The following is a 15200-nucleotide window of genomic DNA, read 5'->3' as shown; positions in this document are numbered from 1 at the left end:
AATTTACTGGATGCGCAGAGAAGACGTGAGAATACCCCGGTGAGCGGGGCGGCTTCGGGACCACAGCGCGTCACGGAGAGAGAGCCTTTCGTCTGGCGTCCACGCCCTCGTCCGAGACAGGAGCTCAGGAACCCAGTTCGGTGCCCTCGGAGATGAAACGCTGCTCATGTAGCATTAGAAGAAATGAAATTGCAGAGAAACACGGGCTTTGTGGTGTGTGGCGGTGAGAGAATCCCAGTGTCCGCACGCTGACTGCTGCTGCTCCCAAACAAACCCAAAGCCCCGCTTTCATGGTGACATTATAAGCCCGAGGCCTGAACTGACCTGGAGGGAGCCGAGACTTTTTACTACATAGGTCTGCAGCACACTGCGAGTTTGGCTGGAGAACGGTCCTTTTCCTAAACATCACAGGAGTCCGTCCAGAGCAGTGTGAGAAGTACACGGTAATTAAATGTACATCGCGCCTTGCAAAGACTAATGTTAGTCATGTGGACTAACGCGTTTAAACACTCTAAGAATAAAACCTGTTCTGACAATGCCTCGCTCGCAGCAGAAACCCCCGTCTGTCCCTGCGTGAGGACGTGCACTGCTGAATATATTGACTGCAAACTGTCAATACTGTAGTTTCTGAGCAGATACCCTAGCCTTGCTGTTGCCACTCACGTTGTTAAATATATTGTTGCTGGTAAGAAGCTGTATACCCACGCTTAGATTCCAAGAATATGCCAATATTGACTAGATTCTGGGAATGTTATTAATGACCAGACCCCTGCACTTCCTTTTTTTCACATATTTGTGAGTACACACGAACTACACGTCTTCATTACATAATCTTGCGTAATCCTTGAATTGGCAGCAATGTCTTAAAAAGGCACATTTTCCACCGAATATCTTCAGAGTCTTGGTGTGCGACAAACCAGCCGTCCGCCTCCAGAATGTCAGTATTAGTTTCATCTTCCGTTTCCCTCCGCCACAGTAACTAAAATATCTATCCAACTAAAGGCTGTGGGTTAGACAGACTCTTATATGCGTGAGATCCCTGACCCGGTTGGCGTGAGATCCCTGACCCGGTTGGCGTGAGATCCCTGACCCAGTTGTTTTTTTCTTTCATTCCATTTCTTACGTCTTGTACTTTTAATCAGAGATGAAATGTCATTTCTTTCCCAGTTCTACCGTTTTTCATGTAATTTCCCCACTGAATTAAAGAAAGCCAGCAATTTCTGACATAAAAACATATATTTTGCGTAAACAAACCAGCCCGCTGAAAACACACGTCTGTTGGATTGAAAGCCACATATTCAATGAGAATTTATTGTCACAAGCACAATTTGTCGTCATAAAGTTACACAAAATAATGGAACACATTTACACAGTTTATACAAGTCTAAACTCATTGTACATTTAACAGGCTAACTAAATACCAAGAGTTAAATACACACGTACATTGCACACAATGACATTAAACGTACACAAGCACGCATGGAGCTGTGGATGTGAAAGAAAACCTGATCTTGCCATAAAAATCACATTATTTACATAAAAACACCCATTTTGATTTAGCAAAAAAGATATCCCCCGCCCCTTCCGTTTCAAGTGTTTGCTGTCGGTCCTTCATTTTGCCGTTACAGAGCAGTTTAATAGTGTAGAAGAGCCGGACCGGGAAGGTACAAGTCTCTCTCTTTCTCTTTCTCTTTCTCTCTCTCTCTCTCTCTCACCCACACCCACACCCACCCACACCCACACCCACCCACACACCCACACACACACAGCAACGGCGTCCTGCCGTCAGGCTGCGGAGGGGAGCTTTACCAAGAGCACTTGAAGCCTGAACGGTGTAGCAAATTTGTTTAAAAAATGTTTTAAGAGTAAGCATCTTCGCTTTTAACAGAACACTTTTTTTGTTTATATAACCATCTACAACTAATTTTAGTTCAGCTATATTATGGACATCACTACATAGACTAGATTTTCCACAGTAAGCACGATGCTGGATTGTGTTATGCTGGTGCAGTTTCTGTCAGCCAGATGCTGTTTGGCAAAGTAAGATGGAGTGCAAGGGAGAAAAAAAAACATGCTGAATGAAAACAAGTCTCTTGTCAGCACAGACGGTCATGGAGAGCACTTAGCATACACAGGAACGTGTCGAAGCGTGTCAAAAAATCGTTGTCTTCATATCCTCCTCTTTGGGTGCGTACCTGTGCAAAACCGGTTTGACAAAAGGGGGCGATCGTAATGCGCGCACGCTTGCCAGAGAACCAGACGTGATGCCCGTGAACGGAACCATTCCAACACAGCCAGCGTTCACGCAGTGCCCTTTACTCGTGTACGCAGGCGCTGGTGTACTTGAGTAGGACAGATGAGGATGATGATGGTGAAGATGATGAGGTCACCGCCGGTGACCATGGAGATGAAGATGGACGAGGAGGGTGACATCGATGCTGCAGTCCCCCGGGAAAAGAACAACCCTGACAGAAAGGTCAGTCCAGGACTACTCGGAAAACGGGGGGAACATGCCCAAGTCGGCGAAGTCTTCGATGTTGTAGTTGGCCGTCCCCTGGGTAGGGTCTCCTGCCATGGGTAACATGTCCTGCAATGAAATGAAAGCTTCTTTAGGTTGCGTTCCACTTCGCAACGTGGCGCGCGGGTTACCGGGACACGAGGGGGGAAAAAACGACAGGTTTGTTTGGGTCGTGTCCCGCTCAGGACCAGGCTCAGGCACCACACGGGTGCGCGTTTTGGAGCGCTGGGTTAAAAGCTCTGATTGGACGGCCGTGGGAGGGTGAGCGGAGGTGCTTTGTCTCAGAGCTTGTGGAGGCAGAATGCGAAGAACGGTTGTCTGTCTTCCTCATCCTGTCACTCCCAAAGAGGTTGGACATGAAGCACTTCCAGCTCCTTCAGAACCAGGACCAGCCTGCCAATCTAGAAGGGCTTCAGCCAAGCTGAGGCAGATGTTTGCTTGAGCTTAATGCTTAGATGCTCTTTGCGTGCTGGGTCCAGTGTGATTCTGCTGGGTGTGTGTGTGTGTGTGTGTGTGTGTGTGTGTGTGTGTGTGTGTGTGTGCGCGCGTACGTGCGTGATTGCAAAATACCTGGAACACCTCGGACTGGCTGGGCTGGGGGTGAGTGTGCTGGTCTCCTGTCTGCTGGCTGTGGTGCTGGCTCTGCCACTGGGACCACACCTCGGATGGCCGACCCTGGAACTGGCCACCACTCTGACTGCCCTCCCCTGACACATCTGCAGAGCACGCACGCACACACGCACGCACACACGGCCTCTGCATTTAACCACTGTCAGGATGTAAGGCCACACATCTTACATATATGTTATATATATGAAGCTAACCACATATGGAGTATTTCTAAGCCAAACCTAAACCTGACTGCAATAACCAAAATTGTTTTGCCCGTTCAGTTTTAGACAAATGAACCCTTTAGTAAAAGGTACTTTACCTGGTTACACCATTTAGCTGCCCCTCACAAGCTTACTCCTTGTTTTCACCAACGCCAACACACACACACATATACTAAGGCTGGAGCCCAATCACAATAGTGCTTTATGAATATTTCATTTGTACGAATATTTTTGAATTTCCTTATTTTCAGGAAGAAAAAAAACAGTGTCAAATTAGCTGGAGTACCTCATAACAGAACGCTGTGTGTGTGTGCTCTGTGTGCAAGTCCGTGCAGGTTTGGGGAGGTAGTTTATGATGATGTCTCTTGTCTTTTGTTTTCCTGATGGATCTGTGACGTGAAGAAACTTGGCCTACGTTGGCTTTGGCTGCTTAGTCACTCGCTACCTCACCTACATGTCAGCTGGGAGTGTGTGAAACTTGTAGATATCACACTGGAGAAACAGCGCGGTGTTGATATCTCTTCTAACAAAGTCGCTGTGCCACTGTTTCAGCTTAGAAGATGCAGTCATAGCAGAGCTCCTTACACCGATAAGTACTGACCTGTACCTTAGCCTGTACTGACCCGTTAGCCCTGTACCTTAGCCTGTACTGACCCGTTAGCCCTGTACCTTAGCCTGTACTGACCCATTAGTCCTGTACCTTAACCTGTACTGACCCGTTAGCCCTGTACCTTAGCCTGTACTGACCCGTTAGCCCTGTACCTTAGCCTGTACTGACCCGTTAGCCCTGTACCTTAGCCTGTACTGACCCGTTAGCCCTGTACCTTAGCCTGTACTGACCCGTTAGCCCTGTACCTTAGCCTGTACTGACCCATTAGTCCTGTACCTTAGCCTGTACTGACCCATTAGTCCTGTACCTTAGCCTGTACTGACCCGTTAGCCCTGTACCTTAGCCTGTACTGACCCATTAGTCCTGTACCTTAGCCTGTACTGTTGCCAGTGCAGAAGCAGTCCTTCCTTTTGTGTGATTTTGTGTTTAAAACTACATCTACTCCTCACGATGTCTGAGATGTTTGTGTAGCCTATTACAGCAGTCTCCTTCTGTCAGACAGAACATTCTATAGCTGGCTAGTTAACTCCACCGATAGCTCCATAGTTAGCAGGGTGTTTCTGACAACTTATGTGCTGTCCCCCAACCTCTACCCTATCTCCCAGCACACACACACACACACACACACACACACACACACACACACACACACACACACACACACACACACACACACTCATGCATTCACACACACTCACATAAACCTTATTCACACATGCCTTTACTGACTGCTGTTCAGTGGCAGGGCGAGAGGGTGGACCCTTTGGGCGATGTGTCTCCGTGCCAACGAGTGCCCGCCTTTAACACGCCCGCCTCATCTAACGAACGCCTTGCCATCTCCTCCCTGACGTGGCTGTGGGAGGAGAAAAGGCACCTGACACGACCTCCCCGAGTTAATGTGCTCCTGATGGGCTCTTCCCCAATGCCAGGCCAAGCCTCATTTGAGCAAGCTCCCCCCTCCGTGCCAGTCAAGGCGGGGGACGGCAGCAGGGTGGAGGGGACAAACGTGGGATGGGGGTCGCATCTGTGGCCCAGTTCCCACGTCCCCCTCTGATGAGGAAATGAGGCAGGGTCGAGAACCTCATTTCCTTAGAGCGGTAGCACACGCCACTCGCACAGCAATCCGCTGACCAGCAATCCGCTGCCCAGCCCTCTCCCTCTCTCTCTCTCCTTCTTAATGTGCTGAGTTGTGGCCCATTGTAAACGTGTCCCTCGTTCGTCTTTTCCTGACTCGCTCTGATCGACCTTCTGCTGCTGGTGCTCACTGACTCACTCTTCTCTCCCGCTTTGCTCAATCATCGACTTCATCCTTCATTTCCACTCTTCAAGGTGTGTGTGTGTGTGTGTGTGCGCGTGGGTATTTGTGTGCTTCAAAGAGGCAGAGAGAGAGAGATAGAGAGAAAATGCACAAGAAGTAAACATGCTTATCTGTCCTCTGTCTAAAATGTGTTCACTCACTCACACACACACATACACACACACTCATTCACATGCTCACCTCTCACAACAACAAGCATTTAAAAGGCACAAAAATGTACCAACATGCAAAGACAACTTGTTCATACAAACAGCCAAGGATAACAACACGCCTCCATGCTTTCATGGAAAAGGGCAGCCCTCTCTCTAACCCTGCCACTCGCTGAATCACCCAAACAAACAAGCAAACATGCTTGTGGCAGCATGCGGATGCGGGCGGGACGCAATCGCGCAAAGCCCACCGGACGCGACGAACAGGTCTGGACAGCAAAGCTAACGAATGCCTCTTAACGAGCAGGACAGAGGTGCATGCCTGTAGTCTCCCAGGAGGAAGAGGAGGAACCCGCCCGTGTGCTTGATGACGCCCAGCCCGCCCTCTTCTCCCCAACGGTGCTCGCTGCCTTTTCCACCCGCGAGCGCCTTGGCCTGCTCCGGCTGGCTGTTTACATCTGAATTGGGTTTGGCCCGTTGCACCCCACTGGGGAAAATCCTTCACCGTCGCAGTGTGTAAAAACATACACGAGGAAGAAGTCCGCCAAAGAGCCATAAAGCACTGCACCAGAGAGCAGAGCTAACTACACACTCACACGACACACGGAGCTAACCACACACTCACACATGACAGATGTAGCTAACTACACACTCACACGACACGCAGAGCTAAGTACACACTCACACGACACATAAAGCTAATTACACACTCACACACAACACAGCTAACTACACACACTACACACAGAGCTAACTACACACACACATGACACACAGCTAACTACACACTCAGACATGACACACAGAGCTAACTACAGACTCACATGACACACAGAGCTAACTACACACTCACACACAACACAGAGCTAACTACACATACACACGACACACAGAGCTAACCACACACTCAGACATGACACACAGAACTAAGTACACAGAGATAAGTACACACTCACATGACACACAGAGCTAACTACACACTCAGACACGACACAGAGCTAACTACACACTCAGACATGACACACAGAGCTGACTATACACTCAGACATGACACACAGAGCTGACTATACACTCAGACACGACACAGAGCTAACTACACACTCAGACACGACACACAGAGTTAACTACACACAAATGACACACAGAGCTAACTACACACTCACATGACACAGAGCTCACTACACACTCAGACACGACACAGAGAGCTACCTACACACAGAGCTAACTACACACTCACATGACACACAGAGCTAACTACACACTCAGTGGCAGGAGAGAATAAAATACAGTCTCTACATGAATATGAGCTAGGCTGCACCCCGCTGGGCGAGAGTCTTCGCCTTCACAGTGCATAAAAACATATGGGAGGCAGATTTTCAACAAAGAGGCAAAAAGCACTGCACCTAGACCAGGGAGCAGAGCTAACAGCACACTCCGACACGACACACGGAGCTAAACACACTCAGTGGCAGGACAGCATAAAAGGAATAAAGGCATATTTATTTATTGTGAAGGCAGAAAGCCTTTAAGGTCATTCTTTAAATGAAGTCATTTCAGCAGAAATGCTCCCGTGCACGCTGTTGCTGCCCTATCTGTTGGGTTTGGCAGGCATGATTCATCACATTTCACTGGTGCTGTATTTCTCTGAGATCAAGACTGAAATCAAGGCAATATTTATACAAATATTGCAATATTGATACAAATAAATTAACAACAAACTAATATTAATGCTTTGAGTAAGCAGGCAACAGGATGTTTAATTGAATATTAGAAATTCTATTTAAAACTACTAATCATTCTTGAATGGAAGCTGCTGACTAAGTCACTTGCTGGGTGAGCTCGCTTCTGTAGCACTGCTCTGCTGGCCGGGCAATTTTCTGCACCCTGTGCGCTGCAGGTGTATGCCAGTGAGTGTTTTCACGCAATGACATCTGTTAGCAATGGACATGCCAGTGTGCGTTTTCTAGGGTTTAAGAACCAAAGGCAAACAAAAGGTCTCATGCTGCCTGTACTCGCAGACGAGCTCCTCTACGCATACAGGACACAGAGTTATGAACTCAGATGTTTCCAGGTGTCAAAAACGCTTAGGCAAAAAAGGAAAATAAATAGATGGCCAGATACCGAAGCCAACATCTTGAGCAAATGACTGAATTCTCAGCGAGTTAACGATTCGTTCAGAAGCTGTATTTGACCTCGGAGGTTTACGAGGTAGCCTGGATGTTCGCTTCGCACATGGCTCAGATGAATTGGGAAAGTGAACGTTTCACAGCTTCAGCTTGTAAATCAGCGCGTGTGCGTGAGACGGACAGTTCTGACATCACTTAAAACACACTCGCGAGAGCCCCCATCTCCCGATGGGGCTGTAATTCTTAACACCGCACCCCCCCCACCCGCACGCAACAAGTCTGCTAACCTTGCACCCGGCACCGGATCCGGGACCAGATGCCTGATCGGCCAAGAGCTTGGGTTGGTTTACAGAGCCGCATCCGTCGTGGCCATGGAAGGGGGAATCAGAACCCGGTTTCCACCCGTAGTTGAAGATGCCGTCTGTGTCTGGGTGTCGTTATGTGGATAACAGATGGACCCGTCTCCTCCCGCCGCGTTTATGCCCACTGTTTATGTGCGCATACGTGGTCTGCCCTGCAACCGGGTCTCGTTTAACAGCGTGCAAAGGCACGCGGAGGCGTGGGAAACCGGCCAGTTGTCACTCAACTGACCCAGGCGTACGGACAACATGGCAAGCGTGAGGAGTCCCGCGGAGACCATCCGGGTTCCGCAGCCCCCTTCGGTGCTCAGGGAGGAGGTTGTCATACAGCTGTCGGGAAGAACGAGAAGCCGAGAATACTGCATCCTTTGCCCGCTGTTCCGCGGGGCGCTACAGAATGAGCCGGTGACAGTGCCTGACTGTTCACAGCCATGGGAATCGCTATGGCGAACTGAGCTGGACCGCCTCCGGAGGTTAGGTCTGGCTGTTTTCCAGTCATGTGCGTTTTTTCCTCCGATCTGGATAAGATGTCCGGGTGCAGACCGCATTAATGCAAGGTGTAAATGGCCTCGAATATTTATTCATCCAGTAATAACCTTGAGATCTTCTTACTGTACTCTGATAACACTCTTTCTCTGCAAGGTCTTCAAATCCTACTGCGTCTCATTCAGAATGGCAGAAGATGGCGCAAGTATAACCTATAATGTCATATTTAGCCCCTACTAAGGCTAATGAAATGTAATCAGTGTTGAACTGACAAGCAGTTCATTAGGCCTGATTTTATTCATTAAGCAGACATTGTCAGATGGTATTTACAAGGTCAATATGCTAATGAACTATCCAACACATCATTTTTTCTTCATGTGTGCTGAACCACCCTGACACACTTTCAGACTCTGCCGTTTAGTGTTTGGGTCTTTTGATGAAACACATGATACAACAAGCATGATAAATTACTTCGGTACATTTACACAGGTCAGACTTTTCTTCATATCGCAACGGTTCACCACTCTACAGTACAGTATTTGTTTAACGGAGGCGGAGCCTTACCAAAAGCTGCGCTGCGGTTGGCCAGGTTGGAGTAGGCGTTGCCACTGGGAGAGGAAGTGGCCGGGCTGGACAGGGGGCTGTAGGAGGACGGGTCCGCCTGGTAGCTGTGGCCGGAGCCGATTCCGAACGGGGACGATTGGGCCTTGGCGGACTGGGCCGGGAGCTGCTGCTGTGGGGGTGAAGCAGGAGGAACAAGCCCATTAACCAGACGCAGACCTGCCTGTAACCGCCTCGCCAATCACGCCAGGGCCCACACGGGGTACGACTGGTCATAGACTGGACTTGGGTTTTAAGAAATCTCAGAAAAACAGGTTTGTTGCCAACGATCAGCCATGAATGAAGCAGGGCAGTTGGGTAATTCATGTTTAGGAAATATTAAGCAATCCCAGTCAGGCCGTACATGCTGCACTGCAGTAAACCTGACACACGGAGCAAAAAAAATCGTACAAATAAATTCTTGTAAACACCGCATGACTAACAGGGTACTAAACCGTCTCGATGGAATTCATTACCGTCATTTCCAGGGTCATCTCACTGAAATAAACACATTAGGGTAGAGGAATGAAAACGGGAAACAGCATTCCTACACATGCATGTGTGAGGGAAAAGCCCAGAGCTGGCGCACGTCAGCGCGGCTGTAACCGCGGCAACCCGTTCAAGCAGCCCAGTCGGTCACACGTGCTTCTGGTTTCGGTAGCACCGGCCCAGAGGGCCGTAAGCGTGGCATGGCTCTGCATTATCAGGCGCTGACGAGGACTCACCTGGCCCGAGAAGGGCGGCCGACTGCCCGTCCAGGACACCTGGCCCGGGTTGAGCTGTCGGGAGATTTGGGCCAGGTTCTGGCCTGCCGAGCCAGCCGTGGACTGGATGTCGTTCACCCCTGGAACGTGGATCACCGACGAGCTGAAACACACATTATGCAGCCATTACAATCAGCATCTTATGGCTGCATTTACTCAGACAGGCGCTTTCCCAGTGCATCCCCCTCAGACACCGGAAATGGAAGAACTCTGCAGGAGTCTGGATTCCGGCATTTGGTCTGTGCAGTTGTTTTTTGTTGGGGTCCAGAGCCAAGAAATTCTTCTTTCATTTGGGTAAATGTAGGACTTCATTATAGACTCTATGGTGGATGGAATGTACTAGAATAATGGAATCTATAATCCCTGATTTTATGCCCAGAACAAACAAATGAAGTACACACAAGTTAAACAGACAAAGAATTTGTTCTGGAAAGTGTTAGAGCTGGCAAGACATTCCACACTGACATGCCGTCTCCACACACACACAGACGCACATGCAAACATAGACACAGACACACTACCCACCTGAAATTCTTTCCTGAGTGCCCAGGTTGGAAAGGACTACCCTGGGAATACAGCTGCTGTCCGCCTGCAGTGGATGATGGCACCATCATCTTCTTATCAGCTACACACACACACACACACACACACACACACACACACACACACACACACACACACACACACACACACAAAGTGAAGATCCGGACCTATATCCCCATACCATACACCCTGACTCTACACAGAAAGATCACAGATCATGGCCCAACCAACTAGTGCATCTCACACCATGTGGCCCATCTAAAGCTAATGTGTATCTGCAGTAGGAATGCATCACATATGCCTGGCATCTAGTATGGGGTAGGTGAGCAGGTTATGAAAGACAACCCAAGAAACACCCAGAAGGATGCAGCATGCCATTTCACACACAGACTCTGGTTTAAAGGTTCCAGCGGAGTGTCGGAGAGATTTACGCTCCTGCTGTCCTCCCAAGCTTCCGGGGAAAGTGTGGTGTACTCCGTGGACGCTGTACGTTGTCGAGGTGGCAGACATACAGCTGTATTGTTTAAGACGGAGTTGTTTTCCTACTGCGATTTTAACTGACGAGTGACCTTCCCTTCCTGATCTAGATGGCACTCCGTCAGTGATAAATTAGCCACAGGGTCAGTGATAAATTTCAGTAGGAAGCAGTTGGGTGCCTCCAAACCACCGCAGACCTGTCGCGATATATGGGGGCTGACGGCTTGTAGCTCAGTGGGGAGAGGGAGTGAGAGGGAGTGAGAGGGAGTGAGAGAGAGAGAGAGAGAGAGAGAGAGAGAGAGAGAGAGAGCGAGAGAGATTGAATATCTCCACTGTGATTTCAACACTTTAGGGGACAAAATCTCCCAGAATGCCTCTATAATGATTTTGTGGTGTAAAAACAAGGGCCCTTGCTGTCATGTGTGGACATCTGCGGTGCAGGGCCCACGTACGGCCGGAGATGCCCGTATACATGTCGCTGAAGCGCGGGTCCCTCTCCTGGGAGAAGAGCGTCTCCGTTTTGTCAATGTTCTTGCTCGCCTCGTGTACACCGGCTACGGGCACCTGCTGGCCAGACAGAAGAGCACGGACACCATGAAGACTTCAATGCACAAAGAATACACCACCTCTTCTGTTTTTGTGAATGGGACATGCCCCCCCATCCATTAACTATGCTGTCATTAGTGATAACCCTTTGTAATCATTTCCAATTTTTCCACCCAGCCATTCAGTGGAAGAACATTGTCAGTATTCCCACAATCAATCACGGCGCCTGGAACATGGCGTCTGAACAGCTGGGATTCAAACGTCCATCCCCGGCAACTGGGTTCACCTCTTTTAACATGCAAAATGATCATGTTTTCTAGGACTGGGACATCGTCAGGGGCTCCCCTCTCTGTCCTTGTGGCTCCCATGGCTCTCACACCACGTGGTATTGTTACAGTTCCGTTTCATCTCACCTTCGCTCTCTCTTTCTTGTTTTGTCTTTACACACACAAACACACACACACACAAACCCCTCTTTCTTCCTGGTTGGATAATGTATTTCTATACATGAATCTCCTGCTTTTGCTTCCCTGTAGTTTCACCATGTCGTGTCATTAGGTATTCTGGATATATGTATCTGTCTCTGGGATCTTTGACCCTGGACTGACGGAAGGACAGTGAGAGTGGACTTACATAAACCTCGCCCACCATCACAGTGTCGGTCACCTGTTCTTGCTGGTTATCATCGTTTTAAGGCTCTAATAATCCAGACTGGGTTCAGGTGTGGAAACGCGCTGAGTGCTACCTGCGCTGCCCTGGCCGTGTGTTAGCTGTGTGCAGCGGAGCGGCATTGCCTCTTATGACTTGGGAGGAAAAAAAAGTCCATTAATGCAAAGAAGTGCAGGAGTGCCTGGGGCTGCTCCTCTGCAGGATGCCACATTCCCACCACCCACAGCTCCGCCCGACCACCACCTAGCTACGCCCTGACTTCACCACACAGCTATGCCTTGACGCTGGCGAGTGGAGCCAAGGGTGGCTAGCTGAAAACGCAGCCCCAGGGTGTGTTTCAAATTAGACTGGGTCCTCCGTGGTGTGGGTGTGTGTTTGTGTGTGTGTGTGTGTGTGTGTAAACCAACTTCAGCAGAATGCTCTGAACATGGTGAGAGGCGGACCCGTGCCAGCGGGTGGCTTTTCTGGGAAGGCTGCCTGCTAGAAACCGAGATGGCTCTCCGTGACATGGGTGGTATTCAAATGAGATCAAGCTATTATCGGCCCCAGCCGTTTGTCAGGATGTGGCGTGCTCGCTTGAAATATCAGCTGTGCCACAATGCGAGGAGGGGGGAGGGAATATAGCCTTCCCCACCCTAAACCAAGATGGGATTTGTAAAACTGAAATATGTATGAAAGTGTATGCAGTCTATGTGCATGCATGCATGCATGCATGTGTGTGTTTGTGTGTGTGTGTGCGCGCACAGGGGCAGAGCTTGCCTTTTCAATACATGAGTGGAAGAGAGAAAGCCCTGATCAAGACTCCAGAAACTGCATAAATCCTACTCTAAGCAAATACACAGAACTGTAAACATAACCCAGTAGAGTTGCAGTAAATTACACTAATCACGCAGTACGAACTGTTGCTACTTTGTAAAATTACAATGAGAATATATGATCATTAATAGGTTTATTTTGTTGTTAACCTTAAATGCATTTCATGCAATAACAAGCTGATCAAATAGTTTTAATAAAGAAAGATGAATTTTTTAAATTCCTGAAATTATTTAAATGAAAATATTTTCCGCACCTACTATAGTGGTTAGCGCTGAATTGGGTATTGTGATCAGGCTGCGTGGTAATCTGATGCCTAACTCTGTAGCACACCTGCTCCTGCCTTTCCTGGGGCTTTCTGGACCCTTTCACAGATCCAGTCTATTAAAATAATAAGCCATTTCATTCTGACCTTCACATTACGTTGACTAATCTCGAAATGGGCATTTAGCGCTTCACAGGCTGACACTGCAGGTTTCTGGTTGGATGTGCTGAACGTATGGGCCGTATCCTGATTGGCTGTTGAAAATGTGCTGCATGATTCCATGGAAACAGCCTGTTTGACCAAAGCTTAGCGGTGGAATCTTGAGAAAGTGCACATTAGCAGCTGTCTAAATAGAAATTAAAATGACCAGAAATTGTGTACAACCGTTTTTAAGCGTAAAATGAAAACTCCTTTCTGGAGGCTTGTCTGCGTAGTGGGCCCACTGAGGCTGTGCTATGGTATAAAGTGTATATATCTGTGCGCGTGCGCGTGTTTGTATGTACCTGTGACAGATCATATGCCGTCAGCCCGTCCCTCTGATGAACCTCCAGTTCAGCCTGCTGCTGTTGCTGGAGTTGCCTACACACACACACACACACACACACAAAATGAATAAATGACAAATCCAGCAACTTTCCAATATTAGCATAATAAGGTCACATGAAGGCTGTGGCGTACAAGGGTGGTGCATGTGTCAAGCACAGTTCTGACTGGCCACCCTTAACCCCATCATTAGACACCACCACCCAACACTAACATTAACCCCATCATTACACACCACCACCCAACACTACCATTACCACTAGACTCAAGATGGCGCCAGTGAGGTCAGCTGCCCTCACGACTGCTCTGTCCATACTTTGCACTTTTTTCGCTCTTAGCGCTATTTTCGCCATCTCTTCTCCCTCTAAAACCCTTCTCTCTGCACCACCACGCACATCTCATACAGCAGATGCTCTTATTTCTCTACATGACACCCACCTCAAGCCGTCTCTAACCCCGGACCCGAGCTGGCCGACAGATCCTGAGGGAGAACAAAGGTCGTGACGCAAGGACAAGGCCTCGAGGGAAGCGAGCCGGGGTCAGGAACAGGCTGAGGGCTCGGGCACACCGAGCTCCCTTACCTAGCATGCTGCTAGCCAGTGTCCAGTCTCTGGATAACAAGCTCGACGACCTCTGGGCCAAGATAAAGTTCCAGAGGGACATTCGGGACTGCAACCTCTGCTTCACCGAGTCGTGGCTGTACCCAGCGGTACCGAGCCAAGCTATCCATCTAGCTGAGTTCTTCTCGGTTCACCGCATGGACAGGACGGTGAATTCGGGGAAGTCGAGAGGCGGTGGAGAGTGTGTGACGGTAAATAACAGATGGTGCAATGATGCCAATGTTGTTACTCTTGCCTGCTCCTGCTCACCCAACCTGGAGCTGCTCACCCTCAAGTTTCGTCCTTTCTATCTTCCGCAAGAGTTCACCTTGGTCATCGTCAACACCATGTACCTTCCACCTCAGGCCAACACGGACACTGCACTTATCCTGGTTGGGGATTTTAACAGCGCTAACGTCAAGCGTTCAGAGCCCAACCTTTTCCAGCACGTAACCTTCCCCACCAGGGGAAACAGGACACTAGGCCACTGCTACACCGCATACAAGGACAGCTACAAGGCACTAGCTTATCCACCGTTTGGTAAGTCGGGCCATGCCGCCATCTTCCTCATACCAAAATATAAACAAAGACTGAAATGGGAAACATCGGTTCAGAGGGAGGTCGCGCGCTGGACAGACCAATCAGTGGCCGCTCTGCAGGATGCTCTGGATGACGCTCTGGATGAAGCAGACTGGGACATGTTCTTGCACAGCACTGATGATGTCAGCAAGTATACGAAGGCAGTAGTAGGGTTTATTGGGAAACTGGTGGATGATACGATACCAAGAGCCACCAGAAACCATGGGTGGACAAAACCATCTGCTAGGCTCTGAACTCTTGTGCTGCTGGCTAAAACGCGGGGATCATCAGTGGGAACATGGACGAGTACAAGTCTGCGGCATAAGGAGTGCACAGGGCGGTCAGACGTGAAGCGGTGCTACGGTAGGAAACTAGAGTCACAGTTTCAGCAGAGTGGCTCTAG

General features: G+C 49.1%; 1 protein-coding gene across 13 annotated transcripts in view; it reads right to left on the bottom strand.

Moving 5' to 3' along the window:
- Positions 1 to 1278: 1278 nt before the first annotated feature.
- arnt2 (aryl-hydrocarbon receptor nuclear translocator 2) overlaps positions 1279 to 15200 on the bottom strand; it is a 50546-nt gene continuing 36624 nt past the window's right edge. For 5 of the 13 annotated variants that reach the window (XM_081710032.1, XM_035525001.2, XM_081710034.1 and 2 more), the window contains 7 exons: positions 13580 to 13655; positions 11236 to 11350; positions 10289 to 10388; positions 9725 to 9866; positions 8964 to 9132; positions 3089 to 3234; positions 1279 to 2587 (listed from right to left, as the gene is read on the bottom strand). In XM_081710032.1, the coding sequence (XP_081566158.1) occupies positions 2489 to 2587; positions 3089 to 3234; positions 8964 to 9132; positions 9725 to 9866; positions 10289 to 10388; positions 11236 to 11350; positions 13580 to 13655 (847 nt within the window). In that variant the 3' untranslated portion in view covers positions 1279 to 2488. Of the gene's footprint in view, positions 2588 to 3088; positions 3235 to 8963; positions 9133 to 9724; positions 9867 to 10288; positions 10389 to 11197; positions 11351 to 13579; positions 13656 to 15200 lie in introns of those variants that run through there. The other 8 variants (XM_035525010.2, XM_035525022.2, XM_035525005.2 and 5 more) reach the window with 6 other exon arrangements.

The sequence above is a fragment of the Electrophorus electricus genome, chromosome 3 (assembly GCF_041902795.1).
Source record: "Electrophorus electricus isolate QZ-2024a chromosome 3, ASM4190279v1, whole genome shotgun sequence".
Classification (NCBI taxonomy): domain Eukaryota; kingdom Metazoa; phylum Chordata; class Actinopteri; order Gymnotiformes; family Gymnotidae; genus Electrophorus; species Electrophorus electricus.
The sequence above is the reverse complement of the archived record's forward strand: the minus strand, read 5'-3'. Positions and strand labels throughout refer to the sequence as shown.